Source organism: Euwallacea fornicatus, chromosome 11 (genome assembly GCF_040115645.1).
Source record: "Euwallacea fornicatus isolate EFF26 chromosome 11, ASM4011564v1, whole genome shotgun sequence".
Lineage (NCBI taxonomy): Eukaryota > Metazoa > Arthropoda > Insecta > Coleoptera > Curculionidae > Euwallacea > Euwallacea fornicatus.
In genome coordinates, this window is record NC_089551.1 from 3,133,016 (window position 1) to 3,153,388 (window position 20,373).

The window sequence follows — 20,373 nt, forward strand, 5'->3', positions numbered from 1 at the left end:
AAAAAAAGTCCTTATGTACAGAATTGTCAATTTACTTTTGGCCACCAGTGTACGAGATAAAAAGAGCAATGGTTTAATCAACAGGAAAATGCCAAATTTGGACATACGATGGGGATCACCAAAAGGCAAAATGCGAGTCACACTCAGAGCTTTATGCGTAAACAAAGACGGTGATGACGCAATAGCGGTTGGCGACGGAGAGGGGGAGAGACGCGACTGTGAGTGGGAGCAGCTGACCAGGTATTGCAGAATAACGTTATGCAACGAGTGATGCAAGGAGTTCATTCTGCAACCAATTTTATATTTGGAATGGGGATAAGCTCAGAGTTTTGGAACTAATTTCGGTCTCATGCTTCGAGTCCTAAAGCATTAATTTACGCAGCTGCTTCGTGAACGTTTAAAACCACATTCTTACATATGAGGAGAAATTTTCAACCCGAATTAAACAGGATGATTTTTGTAGAGATAACGCGTTCCGAAAAAAAATCCTTTAACAAACGGCAGCGCAGAAGCATTTTTGTAACGCGAAAGAATTTGAAAAACGAGCGACCACCTGGACTAACAAACGTTTTCGACATTCCGGCCCAAAACTCTTGTGTCGACAAGGTATTTTACCGCGGCCATAATTTATCTTTAAAATAATACGCACTAAAATGTATCCAGTCGCTGTTTCTCTCTTTTCGAGTCAGTCTTTAAGTATTATTTACTACTTTTAAGCAGACTACCGGTTTGTACTAATTAAACACCAGCGCCATAGCACTCGATGCGCTGAATTGGACGTTGACAAATCGACGCTTAAAAAAAACAGTGGTCCTCGCATATGAAATGTAAATTTGGTTCTTTGGCCGTACGATATTCCTTTTTTAGTGGGATTTATGGCCCCACATGCGGCGGACACATAAATTTTATTAATTGAGCTCATTCGAGAGGAGATTTATCCCCGCAAAATTGCCACCGAACCCGGCTTAGTTGCTGATTATTATTTCTGCTGATGCGTGGTCGAACAAAAATACAAAAACTTACCCACGACAGTAATGAAACGATTTGGCGCTAATACGGTTAATTGACCGTGATCGATGGTGACCATAAACTACGGCCATAATCAGCATCGGCGGTGGTTCTGTGCATCCGTGTTACTTACGAGACTAATTGCGACCAGTTGTTGTGGAGGACATAATTGAATTCGACTTTGTCCGACTGCAAAATACAAGATAACTGTTAATTGCCTCGTCGACTATAAATTCCGCTAAATTGTCCGGCGGTGTATGGACAACGATATATCGAATCGTCGAAGTTGGCCTGAGATTTTATCTGGCTGATGCCGCGTTACACCGAAGTTAATGTCCGCGATAAATTGCTAGTTCCTCCCACTGGCTTTAATTATCACTACTGTTCGATACACTTTTTAATAACTTGGAGAAAATACTGAGGAGCTGAGCTATTTTCTCGAAGAGGTGTATATGGTGGCCTGCCTAGATCGGACACCATGATGTTTACGTGACGTTTAAAACGTATTACACAGGGTGTCCCTGCAAGGCCTGCACAAAATTCTACCTCAGATTTTTGAGGCGAAAACATTACGATTTAATTCAATTTAATTTTTGCCCAAAAATGGACAGTTTTAAAAACACGGGATGTCAAAGTGGAAATTTAAAAAACAAAAAAAAATTACCTCTGTACTACAAACTGGACCAAATGTCGTATTGGGAACTTTTTAGGGACGAGGGATCGGAACCGGTTTACATCTTCTGTGCATATTGTAAAGGGCATTATCAGCGCTAGATGAACTCTCTTCAAAAGTGAATAACTTTATTATCATCCGATATGAAATCTATTTAGGTCCAGATGTGTATTTTTCTACATGTTCTATTAAAAAAAAGATATCTCAGTGCAGGTCCCTACGGCTATTTCGTTTTGAGATATTTGAATCTAAAGTTCGCTACATGTCTTGAAAAAATAACTTTAAAGTGCATATTTATTCGTACTGTTGAAACGAAAAAAATCAAAATATCCTATTAATTTTCGATTCCTATAATTTTTTATTATTTATTTTTCTGTACTATATGAATGTACTTTAATGATATTTTTCAAGACATGCAACGAACTTTAAACTACAAATATCTCAAAATGAAATGCCCGTAAGGACTTGTAGCGAGATACTTTTTTTTTCATACAACATGTACGAGAACACAAATTTAGTCGTAAATAAATTTTATATCGGATGTTAAAGAAAATATATCCTTTTAAATAGAGTTCGCCTAGCACTGACGACCCTTTTCAAAATGTGCATCGAAAATGCAAAAGGATTCTGATTTCTAGCCCCTAAGAGTCCCCCGATCTGATATTTTATTTAGATAGTACCATTACTAACGAAGTAATTTTTTTCTCCTTTTTTTTAAATTTTCATTTTATTGTTCTGTAATTTTAATACCCTGCACTTTTGGGCTACGTTAAATTGGATTCAATCGTCACGTTTTCTCTTCAGAAATCTGTGAAAAATTTTATAGAAACCTTTTAGAGACACTCTGTACACAGGGTGTCCGGAAAGGTAATATCATAAATTCTAGGAGCTATAGAGAAGGCTAATATCATGTTAGTTCTTCATATTAAAAAAATCCTAATGGCCTTCGATACCAAGTTTTTCGCTATCACAATAAGAAATTAAAAAAATAATGTTTGCTATTACTTTTATACAATTATTATGGTAAAAATTGGAGGGTTTAATCAACTTATAGTCGTGCATTTTTTTCATATGTAAACAGATATTTCATATGCCTCCCTTATACAGGGAAAGTCAAAATTTCTCATTTAGACTCACTCATTTTTTCATAATTTTCCTACAACAAAAATATATTTTGCTCTGATCGATATCTCGTACTGTTTTTGGGAAAAACACATTTTATTATTAAATATATACCATACATGTCAACAATTAGTAATAAAATAAAATGCAATTTATTACAAAAAAAAAATATATGTATTACAGCTTAAATTATCAAAAATGTTCATGTCAACATTCAGTGTTATCAACATAAGTTATTTTAATAACATCTAGGACTATAGCAACGAGAAGTATGCAGATACGCATCTCATGTTCGGACTTACAAATGGTAGTGTTATCGAAGCCGATATGTTGCAGACTAAGGTGCTCATATTGAACGTTCTTTATTACTTTAGTTGTATTATATACTATTTTTAATGATAAACTGCTACTTTATTTTATTTTAACTCATTCTCATGTATGGCGCATGTCCATAATAAAATATGGTTTTCTCAAAAACGGTACGAGACATCGATTAAAACAACTTAAACTATTCTCGTAAAAAAATGAAGAAAACATTAAGCTACGGAAAAAATACCGATTTCGTTAACTCATTAAAAAAGTTAATAAGTTTGAATAAAAAATTTTGACTTTCCCTCCTCAAGGAAGACGTATAAAGCATCTGTTTGCACATGAAAATAAGCACGACTATGAGTTATTGAAACCATCCAACTTTTATTGTCACCATACTAATTGTTCGAAAGTTGCAGCAAAAATACTTTTTTTAACTTTTTACTTAAGTCTATTACACCCCGTATATTTAAAATACATTTGTAAACGTAAAATAATATAGAGTGAGTTTTAAATGGCGAAACAGTTTTTGGGCAATTTTCGGAGAGTATGGAAAAAATGGAAAAATTCTGTTTGAAAAATAAACGGAGTTATTAAGAAAAACAAAAACAGTAGATCTGGCAACATTTTATTGAAATTTATAAAAGGTTTTTAAAATGTTGTGTTTGTACTTCAATATTCAAATGCGTGGGTCTCAAAATATTTGAAAGGTATTGGTGTAATTATTGTTTAATTGTAAAAACATCATTGTCAAATGCAATTTCAGAACGGCTAAATCGAAAAATCCTGAATAATAAATTCAAAACTTCAAGCTTATGTTGAAGATTTCCAATTGCATCCAGTCCTTCATTTCCGGAAGTGCGTCATTGTACCGAAAAATGGCATAAGAAAAATTGGAAAATAAAAAAAATTAAATCTTTACTTTCACACTTTAATAACTCCGTCAACTTTTTAGACTTTTTCCATTATTTTCCTTATCGGAGGATCGCCCTGCAACGTACTGAAAAGGTAATTCACGATGTAAGACTCACCCCGTATATATCCGTGCGTTTAAAAAACAATCGGTCAAGTATTCTTTGAAATTATTTGACATCAATCCGCATGTCGTTGATACGTTCTCCTAAGTAATCTCGAACATAAACAAATAAATCTAACCTCACTTAAATTGACTCTATTTACTTTTGTTATTATTTGGGTTTTATTGGAAATAATCTTTTTCCGGACTTAAGCTTTAAATCAATTGCAATATCTCAGTCTCTTTTTATAATCAGTGGTTGCAGTTCCTGAACCACTTCCACCTTGTATGGATAAAATCTCAGGTTTTTTTTTAGAATTAAGCGAAAAATGCTAGACGATACATCCACTTGTTGAGAAAGTGTTTTTAAAGATGTGCTGGGACTGTCATCCGATGCTCGCCCCACATTTTCAACAAGTTTTGGGGTTCGTTTAGTTGGTCTACCACTTCTCGACTTCCTTTGAATACCGCCAGTTTCACGAAACAATTTCACAACATAATTCAAAGTGTCGCGAAATTGCGATTCCAGCACTACAACGTGGGTACATTTTTCACGAAACTGTTGACTCCGAAAATAAGACTCAACCATAAAGACTTTTTGCACGAATTTAAACACCATTTTTAACACTGAGGAAATTTTAACTAACCAACACGCAAGTCCGTTAATTCTTAAAAAATACTATTTTAAATAAAATCAGAGTCGTATTTAAGTAAGGTTAGATTCATTTGTTTATGTTCGAGATTACGTAGAACATATCACAGACATACGGGGTCCGTGTCAAAATTGCAAAATCTATTTAACCGAAGTCTTTTTAAATCGTACGATATATAAGCTACCATATGTTCCCTTCGAGCTGCGGTTAGTTTCCTTCGCTCATTTAGTAATATCGAAATTCTTGAGAAAAACGCTTAAAGTTTAAGGAATACATTAGGCCGCGAATCGCAAATCAAGCCAAAAAAGCCGCTTGCTGCAAGATAAAGCTGAGTACCCATCGTTTTACGGCTTTACGTGACAAAAGACGATGACTTCATTCTATCGCCGCTTGTCCCATAAAGTGAAAAACCGACGATAAGTAATGCGTTTCGTGCATTAACGTTCAGCGGCCTCGAAAGCGAAAAAATCGCCTTTCAAAAGTCGCCTTTAGCGTATACTTCAAAAGATAATGCCTGTGTCGTTTTAGCTACTCGAAGAGGTTTTAATGGCAACTGCTGCTGAGGCCAAATTGCCCAGCTTCAGAAGAGTAGAACGAACAGCTTTGAAAACGCAGCTATGTATTCCAAGATCTGAATTTGATGAATGGGCGGAGTTTGAAACCACTGTGTATTCGTACAAGTTTTTATCAAAAATTATTTATTCAACTTACCAATTAAAAAACCCATTGAAAATGGCTTTGAGGTTATTTCGTGGGTTTCTTGTTAAAGACACTGTAAAACCTCCAGTTTCGTCTAAAACTCGATATTTCTTATATTTGAGGTTAGGTATTCTCTTAAAATTCAAAACATGCACACATCGCCGCTGTTCACTCAAAAACAAATGCACCTAGCAGGCACCTAGTGGCTTTGACATGCATTTGTTTCTGTCGTACTGTCATTTCCGACAAACATTCTATAATTTAGTCGCCAGTTTTTCGTGTAAATGGCAGTTTCGTATCGAGAAAAGTGTTCTACGTTATTAAAATATCGGAGTGAAGTATTTGAAGTGTTCACTACGGAAATTCCAGCGTGTTCGTGCTCTATTTCTAGTCCATATCGCGTAAATAAAACTTGCAAGTGCCGCATGCATAAAACTTTCATCGAGGATCTTACCAATATCCCTTCTAGAAATGGAAAACAGTGGCTGGATGAAATTAGAAGTCTACAGGCAGTTTCGAGAGGAATTGCGGTAAGTTTTTAGCTATATTCACCATTCTTTTATTAAAATTCACGTAAACCGTTACGTACATTTTCCATCACTACACAAATGGTACGAAATTGAAAATAATGGCGCTGCAGATGTACTATCCGAACTGAAATACAAGTGCAGGATCGAAATTTGTAGACAATATACATATGTAGATTATTACAACCCTGCGTAGAATATTTTTAAAATACAAAATTATTATGAAAAATAGCTTTGTTTGCAAAATGTAATTACAAAATTTGTCACCCACGGCATAACATTCATTTCTTCAGCGATAGTTCACCCTAAACTGTAAGATCGTCTATATTATACAGGATGTCCCAGGGAGAAGTATCCTCCCTGAATATCTTTACTGTTGTTTGTTAAAAAAAACTAAAACACGTCAACTTTGGTAGAAAGGGGGACATCATTTGGTGATAAAGTTGTTTTCGAAATGTTATTCCTCTAACCCTAGAAACCACCCCTGTGAAATATTCAAATTGGAAAAAGAGTTGTGTTATATGCCGCAAACAGATTCTTCGCCCTCTTGGTTTTTGAAATACAGGGCGAAATTGAAAATTGTCCATTTTCAGACATCTCTTGTAATTCTGTTATTTTATAAGTTATCAACTGGGTAAAAGCGGAGTCTTACACATTTTTTTGTTGCAAAATCTAGGGACCTGCTAAGTTTTTTTCAGGCGTCCCCATTTTTGAGAAAATTACCAAAGTTCAGATTTCTTAAATGGGACGCCCTGCATGTTAATTGATAGTTACGTTCTACTCACTAAGAGTGTTCCAGAATGTATAATAGTCGAAACTTTGTTTCAAATCGAAGACTAGAATTTACATTTTTTAAACAAGCTTAGAGATTAGAAGCCAAATAGATTTATTTAAGGTATTTAATGTTATAATGGGATAATTTTATAGATATTGAAATGCTAAATGGGTAACCTTGCAAAGTTTCTCTATTGTTCTGTACCGAGCTTTGTATATCTTGTTCTTCATATAGTTCCACAGAAAAAAATCCAACACTGATAGATTAGGCGATTGCGGTGGCCATCTTACAGATCCATTTGTCGCTATTGATCTTTGGGGAAAATTATTTTCTAAAAAAGGCCTTATTATGTGAGCATTATGAGAAGACGGGCCATCTTGCTGCAAATATATATAATTTAGTTAGAGCACAGGAACGTTTTCTGACAACTCTGTTATAACATCTTCCATGATTTCCAGATACCTGTTTGCCGTAAGTTTTTCCTCAAAAATTCGGTACCTTCATTGGGTACCTAATATAGAGCAGATTATTCTGTATGCCAACGACAGAAGGCTAGTCGTCGATTTCCATCCTCAGGATGCAACTCTTGCACGATTTTAAATTCGTATAGTTGGTATTTGTGTTCTTTAAAAAAAAATTCAGCACGAATTTTATACCATTTTTTTTCTATTATTTTGCAAGAAGTTGAAGGAGTGGCTTCTGCCCATGCCAAAACGTTTATCTCATTTAATTTGTTATGTTCTTTGTTATGTGCGTTGAGTCTAGGCTTCGTAAAGACCCTGTGTTCTATTAGATTATTCTTAAATATGGAAAATCTATCGAGAATAACTATATATATGACTATACATGACTGACTTCTTTCCGGATATCTTCAAAACAACGAGAGACCACTTTATCATTGTCCATACATATCTAAAATGTTACTTAAAGACACTTCGCATAACTGTAAATATTTTAGATTAAAAATAGAAAAGTGTATTCTTGCATGCTTCCCTCTGCAATATAAATCAGCAGCTCTTTGAGGATTCTTGTTACTTTGTATAAAACATACCATCATGTCATATTTTTTGTAATTATCATATTTTTGAATAATTGTTATAACAGAATAAAAAATTATTAACATTAGCTTTCCGATAATATTATTTAAAAACAATTCTGACAGGAGATAAACAACAAAATGAAATTTTTATTTTTTAGTGTCACAAAAGTCATGGTCAACTACGTATAAAGTTTATTATTATTTCTTAGATACGTATGCTTTTGATTATTTCACTAATAGAGGCTACAATAAGAAGAAATAACCTTCTACTATTTACATTTTAAATAGCTTAAAAAGTTTAGAATCAAACAATCAGGTGTGTTTAGGACATATTATATCGACAATAATGCATTTTTAATAAATAATATCACTTCTTGCTGGCAATCTACAGCCTGTTTAAAAAAATGTAAATTCTAGCCTTCGATTTGAAACAAAGCGTCGACTGTTAGATATTTGTGGAAAGCTCTTAGTGAGTAAAATTTAACCACCTATTTACACACAAGGCGTCTCACTTAAAAAATCTGAATTTTGGTAATATTCTCAAAAATGGGGACGTCTGGGAAAAAATCGAACACATCACTAGATTCTGCAAAAAAAAATGTGTAAGATTCGTTTTTACTTATTTACTTTACTACGATAACATTATAAGATAAATAGGTACCTGAAAATGCGCAATTTTCAATTTCTCCCTATATTTCAAAAATAAAGAGAGCAATGATAAACCCATTTAAGGCATCGTTTGTTTTACAAGAAGTGGCACTGTTTTGCGAAAGCGCCAACCCTCGAACTGCAATAATAACGGAAATATCCTGCAAAAGTGTCAAAAACTGGACAACCTGTACAGTTGATCCTTAAAACGTCGTCACACGTTATCCAACATTTTTGATTTAAAGAAAAGATAGATAGGAAAAACTCTGGGGGATTAAAGTCAGAGGATCTCGCCGGCCTCTCCACTCTCTTTCAGGAAATTCTTCATCTAGAAATGATAGGAAAACAGCAGTGTAGTGTGGAGACAGGCCATCCTGTTGAGAAACTAAGTAATCCTTGTTCAAAGAAGCGAGGATCTTGTTCAAGTATTTCGGTTATCCTGGCAGATATGACGTCTTGTAGAAGTTGTAAATAGTTTTCTCCATTTAAGTTTCAAGGAGTGAAAAATGGTCCAACAATGTGATCACTCAAAATCCCTGCCCGAACGTTCAATTTTTGAGGTTGTTAAGTATAGGTCTCTCAGAACAAATGAAGATTGATTTCACTCCAGCAACGATAATTATGTCTATTAACTTCACCATTTGAATAAAATGAATGTTTATAAGAAAATGTATTATACAACAAATGTGTGTTTCAGTGTAACATGTTACTAAAAGATTCACAGAATTTTAATCGACGGTCGAAATCATCTATATATAATTCCTGCACTAACTTTATGATATAACGATGGAATGTTACTTCTTTTAAAAATCTATGAACAGTGCTTCTTCAAACGCGGAATTTTTCAGCAATCTTTCGTCCACACGTTCAGTTGTCCATTTGAACATGGTCCAAAAGAATCATTTGGCCTTCATAATTTTTCATTTTGCGGCTAACTTCGTTTTTTTTTTTTTATTTTGGATTGAACCAGTTTCAATAAATTTCATTAGCAACTTAGAGACATAAGGGTGAAATACAATTTTGTTGGGATAATTTAAATTGAAGACGTGCGCTGCCGCTCTTGCATAATTATTGTTTTTGTAATACGGACTCACAATCTCGATGCTCCCTTGTAACGTGTAAACAATTTTAATCAAATTAAAAACTGAACGAATTGTGAAGTGATGTTTTGTCAGAAATAACTAAAACATCTAAGTTCAGAAAAAAATATTAATAAATTTGGCTCGTTGGGATATTTTGAGTCTAATTGTACATTTTCAGCATTCATTACAATAACATTCATGGCTAAAATCAGGTTATTAGGTTTCTGTTTAATTTCCGCAAAACCAACGCACCAAAATAAAAAATAAAAGCTTCATCATGTACAGAATAAAATTACCTTCCAAACGAGGTATAACACAACTCCTCTTGCAATTTGAAAATTTCAAAGGGGTGGTTTCCAGGGATAGAGGGATAACATTTGGAAAACAACTTTTCTCCAAATAATGTTCCGTCCCTATCAAAGTTGACGTGTTTTAGTTTTTTTTTATCAAATACCAGAAACGATATTCAGGGTGGAAACTTCTCCCTAGGACACCCTGTATAGTGAATATGTTTTTACCGATAAATTAAGCCTACCGACTGTTATGGTCCTTTCAATTTTTTTTTTTATAACACAAAGGCACAAAAAGGCTTTTAATTTCTGAGGCGGCATGTAAAGGACACCATTGTAAATTCACACTTAATTATCATCCCGGTTCTATTATAAAGATGTGACAGGTAGGAGAGTAACGTTGCGCCCTCTGGGTGGGACCGCAACCCTTGTGCATTTGGCAGATGTTTGTCTCATTTGAGGGGCGAGTCTTGAGCTTGTTTCACGGGGATTTTGTGGAAAAAAAATCGCCCCAGGGGGGCGCAATGATGATGGTGTTTCCCAGGTGCAAACTGGCGTCAGATTATTGAGAGAATAGGAATCATAGTTAATTTAGCGTTTTCAGTAAACTTTACCGTGAAAGTTTAATTAACGAAAGAAACAGGGAAGTTTTCATTAAAGTTAGTTAGCAAGAGCTCGACTTGATGTTTATACGAGTTCGCCTGGCTAATATGTCTCAATACATGCGGACTTGAATTAGTTCCGTCTCGGTGAAATAACAGTCTAGAAAGTTGTGCATGAGAGAAAAAACTAATCAAAAGCCCACAATAGAACAGGGTAGATAAATCGAAAGCGGAAGCGAGGAAGAGGAATGACAGAAATAAATATTACAGTTCTAATCCGAAATAGAATCTATCGCCGCAAAAAGGGCCATTTTCTGCGGCCAATATCGTCAGCCCCTGGCAATAATTCACGGAAACAAGTAAAAAAATAATTACTTCCGTTATTTATTGGTTATTGTGATAAGGTTTCAATATTTTGGAACGTGGCTGCTTGGATTACCACAGAGATTTTTTATTGCGATGGGTGTGAGGGGAGGATATAACGAGGGGGAGTCACGTAAATTAAAGCCTTGCAACACGGCCAAATTCCAAGAATATTTTCCCGAAATTTCTTAGTAATTCAGTAATTTATTACTCACATTAAATCACTTAAATTACTCATACACGTCTAGGAACGTTGTTGACATACTCATGTCTAGAAATTCCCAGTATAACGGAATTTATTATAGCTCAGAGGCGCGTCTGAACTGCACATTATTATTACAAAATTACGCATTCCGGTCGTCGACAGCTATGACAAATCGATGATAAAAAGTCGGCTTAGACGACCAATTCCACAGAGAAATATGACAGCTATGCAGTGTGCGCATAAAATTACGTATGTGGTCGAATGTCATGAGGGTGCAATAATGAAAACACACAAAGCGAAACATTGCGAACAAAGAAAGTCAAATTGGGGTGCGTGTCGCTGCAGATGGCTTTTGCTTTAAAATAACACTCGTCGCTGGCTGGGACACAAAAGATTAGTGTAGCTATGTGTTATTAAGCTTTTGTAGGCAACAGGGCGCTAATTTGCTTTTCAGCTTCCGCCATAGCAGCGCTAGGCAATTCTTGATCGTTGGGTTCACAGGAAAAAATGCTGTCGAGCAATTGATGAAAATATGTTAAAGAAGAATTACTTTCACCAGCAGTAACCAGCACATTTTCGCGTGTTTTCCTACTTTTAAGGCAATTTCTTACTTTCTGTCACTTTCTAAATTTCGAGCAAATGCCTTAAAAACATCCGAAGCTTATTGTCCAGATGAGCTCTATGAGCCTGCCGCAAACCAATCTCTTTTAGTTCCTGAAATACGGGGTCATGAGCGATTTTCGAACCATATTATTTTCAGAGATAGATCCATAGAATTCGTACTCTAATTTCTCTATTCTCGTTCTAATTGTTTTGTTTTAGTTCGGGCTTAACTTCGTAAATTGTCATACAAAAACGCAAGGCATGACATATCCAAAATGAATAGGAACCTCTATGTTGTCTGAGACCCGTCCTTAGGGTCACACCTCGTTTTCGACTGATCCGGACCTAGCCCGTGCACTCGTAAAGTTAGTTCTTCTATAAATTCAACGAATTTTGAGAGGAAAATTGTGGGTGATTTAATTTTTGACATAGACACCCTTGGGACGATACCTGGTTTGCGACTAATTTGCATCTTGCCTGTTCGTTGTTGAGAGTGTCAGCTTTCAAGTAGGTTAATTGAATCTAGAAAACGACTTTCTAGACATAATAAAAATGTACGTGTTTTCTCACTTTTTATCTCACTAACCAAAATCACCCTGTGGAAATAGAGGGAAATGAAATTTCCTCCTCCCTAAAGGAAACTTAATTTCAACGCAGCATAGAGTTAATGAATCAATTAGATTTCTATTAGCTCTTGAGTAGGTATCCTCTTAGCGAGTCCCTTCCACAGTGCTTACGCAAGATTACACCGAATAAAGTCGCTTTCAAAGGAAATGTCGTGGAAATCCAGATAGGAAACATTATATTATACAACATTATAATCTCATCAAAGATAGTGCGCAATACTTTCTGTTTATATCTGCAAACCTCTTTACTCTTTGAAACGACTGTTCCTCCAAGAAGATTTGTGGAATTTCAAGTGTGTTCAAACGCGAAAAAACATTTAAATTAGCAATGCTTCTAAACCCGTTTCCAGTTGATCGCTTTATTGCTTAATTTCCTCCTAACGTGTAAGCATTTTAATTAACAAAGTTAATGAAGCTGGTATTGAGAAATTAAGTTCCTTAAGAATAGGGAATTTCTGGTATGGTCCAGTTGCTTTTTTAATACGTCTAAAAGTATTTTTTACTTAACATTCATTAACGGAGTTTAATAGACAGCCATTGGTCGCGGTTGTTTCTTACCCGAGGCACGTCAAAATTAATTAAACGCTCTTTGTAGGCGCACACGCTAAGCCTAAATCACGAGTCGTTCCTTTTTAGTACCCCTTTGACAGGACGCCATTGTCCGTGCAAGAAACGACCGCTCAAAAGAAACAATTAGCCAGGAAACAATGGGGATCGTACATTGTCTGAGCGGTACCGCGACATCTTAATAAGTACTTCTCATTTGCATTGTAATTAGAGGAAGATTGCGAAAATATGCGCATCAAAAGCGCCAATTTCCGAAACGAAAATCCGTAAAGCCGCAACGTCCGGTTTACGCAACACCAATTAAGGTATTCAAGATCTAGTTTTACGGTTAAAAGGGTTTCCGAAACTAATACGAATCGGCCGATCGAAATGCGTTTTCTTTCGTTGCTTTGTTGTTGCTCATCGACGGGGGGATAAAACAATTAATTGGGAAACGATGACTTCGCGTCAAAGCCGAAATTAGCCCCCCTCGTTTGGGGAACTCGCTGGCATCCGACGAAATTACTCCGGATTATTGTATTCCGCCCCGGGTGGAGCACTAATGTCTGCTGAATCCTAATCAGGCCGTATCTTTCTCACAATTTTCTGCGGCTCCCTTCAGGCGTCCGTTGCTTGAACCATGTAATCAGTCCAGCAACAACTTGGCGATATGTACTATTTTACATGTTAGTGATTACGTTACCAAAGGCCCGACAATCGGCCAAGGAATACGTGGGGCTTTAAAGATATGACGTCGGACGCTTTCCAGAATTTTTTCCCTCAAACTTTCTAAATTTATACGCTATAGGTGGCATGGAAGTGCGAATTTGCATACTAATTCAACAAGGTAAAAGGTGCACGTGCTAGATATCAATAAAACGTGCCCAGCGAATTTTCGCGCTAACCTTGGAACTCCAAAACTCTAAAAGCGATTCGGCAAGTGTTCTGTAAAGATTAATGCGTGGAAAGACGTCTCGATCTCCAAAAAGGGGATTTTTTCGAAAATTATGACTAGCCAGGCAAGATATACACGGTTACTGGTAGTTCGATCTTAACCTTAGGGGAGCCGACAGGGCATAACTTAAGAAGTAAATTGAACTCATATACGCATGTTTCAAATCTTACTAGATTTTGAGTTATTAATTTTTTTTTACTTCCGCTACTCAATCACCTGTCTAACATTAGGATCTTCCGTATAGCATGAAACATATCCAGAAACACTTGCAATATACAAGTAGCTTTTAAGTAATAAAGTTTCAAAAAACAATTTCGGAAGATTAGGTACCCCAACTTCTTTCGAGCAGTTTTCCAAAAATGTTCAAGGTACCATGAGTTCAAATTGCTCTAAAAACTTCCGCACTTCAATAGCTATCCAATGAGGTTTTACATGTTCAACATACCATTTGCGAATCCAAAAAAATATTCGAAATGCCATTGATGAACTATTTAACTGAAGTTTAAGGAATAACTAAATCTTCACATACTGCAAATGTTTCCAGACATGTACTGCGTGACAGATAAAAGAAAACACCCCGTAAAAATGATTTTATTTAAATAATTTTTGGTATGCAACTTTGTGACGCTAAAACAAACACTTCATTAAAAAATTGAACAAATTTAATTGTTTAAAACCAAAAATAAATAAATAGTTTGTCAGTCCTGCGCTATGTTTTATACATTCCCGTACACGTGTAGGCATGTCTAATGATGAGATTGGTGTCCTCTCGGGGGATTTCATTCCAGGCTAACGGGACAGCATGACCTAGCGGCGCTAGGGTTTGTGGAGGATGGGGTAAATTATGCAATCTTCTACCTACAACATCCCATACATGTTCATTCAGTAAAAGGTTTGGAGATCGAGGTGGTCAAGGTAGTAAATTCATTATGTTTTATTGAAAGAAGTGCATAGTCACTCTAATCACGTGTGGCTGGAAAATTGGATTAAAAAGAGATAAGGTGCAAGATGAGGTTTCAGGACTCCTTGGATGTATCATTGGGCTTCCATACTGCCTCTAATGAAAAATAAAGGTGACCTGCTACCATATGCAATAGCAGCTCGAACTATTACCCCAACAGTCTGATGGGCATGTCTCTGTATTGAAAACTGAGGATCTCGTCTTTCACTTCGTCTTCTTCTTACTTTTTCCTGACCATCATGCACACTCAAACAGAATCGTGATTCGTCACTAAACACGATATTATCCCGTTCCAAATTTTAATGTATTCATTCTCTGCATCACTGCAGTTGATTTTAACGATGTTTTAAGGTAAGGAGTAACACAAGATAAGGATGGTAAGAAATTTGTCTAAAACTTCTTATCCAGCGATAAATGGTTTGAATTCCAATGGGCCCTCTATATTGACCAAACCACTGATCCGCCAGCGTCCTGGACGAGACCAACCTATCTCTTAGAGCCACAGTTCAAATGCGGCGACCTTGGTGTTCTATAGTTCTTCAGGATCGTCCAGTACCCGTCCATCTATCTGTTCGCTTTTGCCACCTACCATTCTTGACCACATCTCACTATAGTGTTTATGTCACGGTTCAATCTAGTGGCGATTTCCCTAAATGACCGGTCAGCCCCTCATAAACCCATTATTCGACCTTCCTCAAACTCGTTCATTCATGAAAGTTTCGCTGCATTCTTCGTTTAGGCATGTTAGATTAATCTTAAAACACTTTCTAAACACGCTATACACCAATAAACGATATTTTGCAGTTATATTGTTGATATTTTATTGAAATTTTTATAGTAAAACAAAAACCTAAAATATTTGATAACTCGTAAAGACATTGATAAATATAGCTGAAAATTTAATCGTTTTTGTGTTCCCATATATAAACGTGCATACCAAAAATTATTTAAATAAAACCATTTTTACGGGGTGTTCTCTTTTCTGTGTCACGCAGTATATTTCACTCCATGCGGAAGATTATAATTTTAAACAAGTGATCGAATGGTAGAATTTAAAAAACCAAAAATTACTTCATAAAAAATCACTCTGAGATCACTAAGACTCCGAGTTAAAAAAAAATGGAAAAATCAAAATCTTGTGAATTTGGGAATACGCATATATAGGTTCAATTTCCGCTTCACCCCATGCTCTATCTCCAAAGAAACACGTCGAATTACCAGCAGCCCCGCATAAAAACAGTCAAATTTCTTATTTCCATCAAGTCCTGCCCTGCATAATTTTGAGTAATGCACATTAGCAACAAACGCGTGAGTATCCAGACGCGCCATCTAATATTAAGGCAGCAGGTGATTTATGTTTATCTCCCTTATTTATAATTTATTAAAATGGGCCCTTTTCATCCCTTTCGCGTTAAAAGCAATAAGCGCACGGGGTGTCGCTTCGTCAAACCTCTTTCAAAACCCAGTGAGTAGTTCTTTAGTAAAAGGTTTTTGTTTGCACAGAGGGTTATTGTCGTCTGTGAATTATGTTAATAATAGCGCAAAAACAAGTTAATTCCGGCTATTCATTCATCAGAACAGGTGTCCAAAAAGACGAAACACCGCCTCGGACAATAAACGTAATTTTTAATTCCTGACACGATCCCGAGGCAGCACAAAAGAACTAATGGGCAGCTCTTTGTTACGTGTCCCTTTCATTCGTTATTCCGCGATGCAGATGACAATCGTGCGTCTTGGGCCACCCATCTAGGCTTCCCCATACATGAAGCACCCTTAAATTATCTAAAAGAAACAAATTGCAGCCTTAGATTCGATGCGATAATACGGTGTTTCCCTACTGTGGGGGGAACGACAAATTTTCAAAGAGAGAAGCTGAGATAATTTTTCAGAGGGGTGCCTTGATTGACTCGCCTTCTCTGGCTTTATTACGTGTTTACTCGAAGAATGTTGCAATTTTTTGACTGCACGCCATTTTGCCTTGAACTTAAAGCACGGAGCTTGTCTTGAACATGTTTCACTTGCCGCTCGTATTTGCATGATCCGATTGTCAAGCATGGTTAATAAGGTGTTTTGGGCCAAAATCTCGCGTGAACTGTCGGAAATGTTGAGGGAAAGTTAATTCAATAAACACCCAAGTGGAGAGTTTGTTTAAGCAATGATTAGCAATCATGGTTTAATTTTAAGTTATTTATTCTTGTTATTGCGTGCATGTGTCGTAGAGGTGCCTGAATTTTAATAGGCGTTCATGGTATGTGTACTATTGACCAAAAGTGGAATAACATTATGCTTTAGTTGAAATTTTTTTAGTTGTTAATATGTGAAAGCAGCAATTTAGGTCTAAAAGTAGCTTAGATAAACATGTTAATGTTAAGCAGAGATAAACTCTTGTTTATCGTTATTCATAAGATTCCTTATATCGCGAGATTAATTGTTCGTCCGTCAAAGTTATTTTCTAAAAATCCTCTATACCAACAACTAAATGTTGCTCTTGAGTGAAAATGAGCCCATGTGCAATTAAAATATTAATAGTTTTTATGAAATTAGCGATAAAATAATTCTCAATAATTGTAAAAATTGCTTAAAAATATTAATGGTTTGAAAATCTATGCCAAGCATAGAGGAAGGAAGTATCTCGACTTTGCTCAACAGGATATTAATAAGGATATCGAATTCTGAAAAAAAGTTATTTTCACGGATGAAACTAAAATCGAGTTATTTGAAAAAAAAATAAAAAATTTAGTGTGCAGGAAACAAGGAGGGACGTATAAACCAAAACATTAAAATCCAACGGTGAAACATGGAGGTGGTTCAGTTCTCATTTGGGGGTGTATGTCTTGGCATGGTGTGGGTCGACTTCATTTTATAGATAGAGTTATGGACCGCTTTGTATATTTAGACATTCTTAAGAATATTTTACGAGACAGTGCAAATAATGTGGGAATTTTGGATAAATATGTTTTCCAACAACACAATGACTTTAAGCACAAAGCGCGTATTGTTAGAGAATTGTTATTATATAATACACTAAAAGTGTTGGAAACGCCGCCTCACTCGCCAGACATAGACTCCATTAAACATTTATGGTCAGAATAGAAAGAGAGAGCAAAAAATATCAAATATCCGGTTAGGAAAAATTAAAAATTAAGTGTCAAGAGGAATGGGCCAAAATAGACATTAATTTTATAAAAAAGCTGGTTCAATAAATGCCCAAAAAGCTGGGGAAAATTATAAAATCGAAAGGATGTCCTAGAAAATATTAGATTACGACTTTTTATATCAAAATGCAGGTGAACGAATAATTTTGCTCACCTTAGATTTTGAAACCATCATAATTTTCAAGCAATTTTTATAATTATCTAAAATTATTTTACTGCTAATTTAATAAAATCCAAATAGTTTAATTGCATATAGACTCATTTTCCATTAAGCGCAATATTTAATGTGTATTATAAATGATTTTTAGAAAACAACTCTGATGGATATTGAATAATTAATTTCGCGACCATGGCTGTAAATAATTTTTTAAAGGGTTATAAGTGCAGAAACTTTTAAAGAGTTTTGTTTATAACTATCGGAATCCACTTTTAAACAAACTTTCAAACTCTCTTGGTACTCGTGCAGTATTAGCATGGCTCGTGGGGAGCATTTGTCTATATATATATATATTGGACATAAAATAATTAACACCCATCGACAAGGTATTAAACTAGTCGATATCCCAAAAGTATTCGACATTTCAACCATTTGTAATTTTAAATCGTAAACTACATCCAAATCAATCGAAGAAAGTGCATTGATGTATTAACCAAGAAAACTGCTTAGAAATATCTACATAAATCTACAGGACAAATTCTATGTAAACGTGGCGAAGGCCCGACTTACTTTTGCCAACAAATATTTACACTGGACAAGCAGTGATTGGAAAGAAGTGCTGTTTTCAGATAAAAGCAAGTTTAGCATTTTGATTTTGACGGCATATCATGGGTTCATCCTTTCCCAAACCAAAGATTTAATCCTAAGTATACCAAATCTAAAGTTAAACATCACGGTGGAATTTGCATACCGTGGGAATGTTTCTCCAGATATGATGTAGATCCGTTACTCGTTACATATCATAGAGGTCATTATGGATCGATTTGTGTATCTAGAAACATTAGGATAATTTATTACTTACGTAAATATTTCAGCATAATAATGATCCTAAACACAAATCCGAAGTTATTTTAGACTGGTTCGTGGCCGAAAAAAATATTGTGGTCATGACTTTCCTGCGCAAAGTCCTGACCTGAACCCCATTGAAAATTTGCAGTGGGAGTTACAACGACGTGTTCGCCAAACCATGATATCATTCAAAAAAGGCTTAATTCGGGTAGTGCAAGAGCCTTGGGAATCCATCGAAACCGATATTATTTTGATATTTTTTGAATCAGTGCCAAACGCGATACCAAGAAGTTATAACTTACAAAAGATTTTCTACGCACTATTAATATAACATTAAAATCATCAACAATTTTTGTCACTTTTTTTTAGAGTTTCCCTACGTTCATTGCAAATTGTTATTTACGTTTTGAACAAATTCTTTACTTTTGGATTCAAATCTGTACTTATCAAACATGTTTCATATATTTATATATGTGTATTGTATGTGTAATAATTTCCAGATTCAGTTTAGTTCAACGAAATAAATTTAAAATTAATAAAATTTCTCTGCTTTTGTACAGTAGTGTATTAATACGTATGGACATATAGAGTGGCCCATTTAAAACAGTCCACCTGAAATATATTAATTGATTTTTTTTTCGGAAAACTCCGAGAGACATTAGTTTTACTTTTAAGGAGACATTTTTAAACCATAAATTGCTAGGTGTAGAACCTTCCCCTAAACGGGTTGGCAAAAAATCTCAAATTGCCCGGGGGCCAGGTGGCACATCAAATCAAAGGTATTTCAATTCTCTTTACAAATATGTTGAATATTTTTTTGCTCCGCCTTTAAATATTGTAAAAGAACCGATTTAAAACATCGATGAAATAAATCGAACAAAATACATTTTTTTAACGTTTTATTTAATTACGTATTCAAATTGCGACTCATTTATTTCCATACAATAATAAAGTATTAGTTCAACCTCTCCCGGGTATTTTGTAGCATTTCGGAAGTTATTTCACCACATGCTATCACTATTAGGTGACGAAGATCTTCCAAAGAGGTAGATTTTGTTTTATGTTAAAAGTCCAATGGTGTTAAATCAGGTAATCTTAGGGGCCATTCAATGAAACCTCTTCTACCAATTCCGTGTTCGGAAAAACGTTGACCCAGAAACTTACGTACAGGAATTGTATAGAGTCATGGAGCACCATCTTGTTGAAAAAATACATCATTCTCTAGAATCCGATCTACGTTTTCAAGGATATCCACAATGTGAGGGTAGATGAAGTCTTGAAGCAGATTGAGGTAAGATTCATCCGCCAGGTTATCAGATAGAAATAAAGATCCAACAATACGAACTCTCAAAATCCTAGTCCATACATTAAATTTTTCTGGATACTGTGAATGTCGTTCGCTTATAATTTTTTGGATTCGCATCACTCCAATATTTGCAATTATGTCCGTTGACGAAATCATTCGGAAAGAATGTTCAATCGCCAAAAAAGCATGTTGAATATAAAGAATT

At 35.4% G+C, this 20,373-nt stretch overlaps 2 protein-coding genes across 10 annotated transcripts in view; one reads left to right on the forward strand and one right to left on the reverse strand.

The window, feature by feature from the left end:
* Positions 1–6,100, reverse strand: part of LOC136341985 (uncharacterized) — a 185,995-nt gene extending 179,895 nt beyond the window's left edge. For 6 of the 7 annotated variants that reach the window (XR_010732570.1, XR_010732568.1, XR_010732569.1 and 3 more), the window contains exons 1-2: positions 5,934–6,100; positions 1,024–1,197 (exon numbers count right to left, since the gene is read on the reverse strand). Coding sequence is in view for 2 of the 7 variants with exons in the window: in XM_066287419.1 (XP_066143516.1) it covers positions 1,024–1,087 (64 nt within the window). In the remaining 5 variants the exon portion in view is untranslated. Of the gene's footprint in view, positions 1–1,023; positions 1,198–5,491; positions 5,649–5,933 lie in introns of those variants that run through there. The other variant, XR_010732572.1, reaches the window with a different exon arrangement.
* Positions 5,682–20,373, forward strand: part of RabGGTa (Rab geranylgeranyltransferase subunit alpha) — a 97,357-nt gene continuing 82,665 nt past the window's right edge. For all 3 annotated transcript variants that reach the window (XM_066287407.1, XM_066287408.1, XM_066287409.1), the window contains exon 1: positions 5,682–6,009. In XM_066287407.1, the coding sequence (XP_066143504.1) occupies positions 5,764–6,009 (246 nt within the window). In that variant the 5' untranslated portion in view covers positions 5,682–5,763. The remainder of the gene's footprint in view (positions 6,010–20,373) is intronic.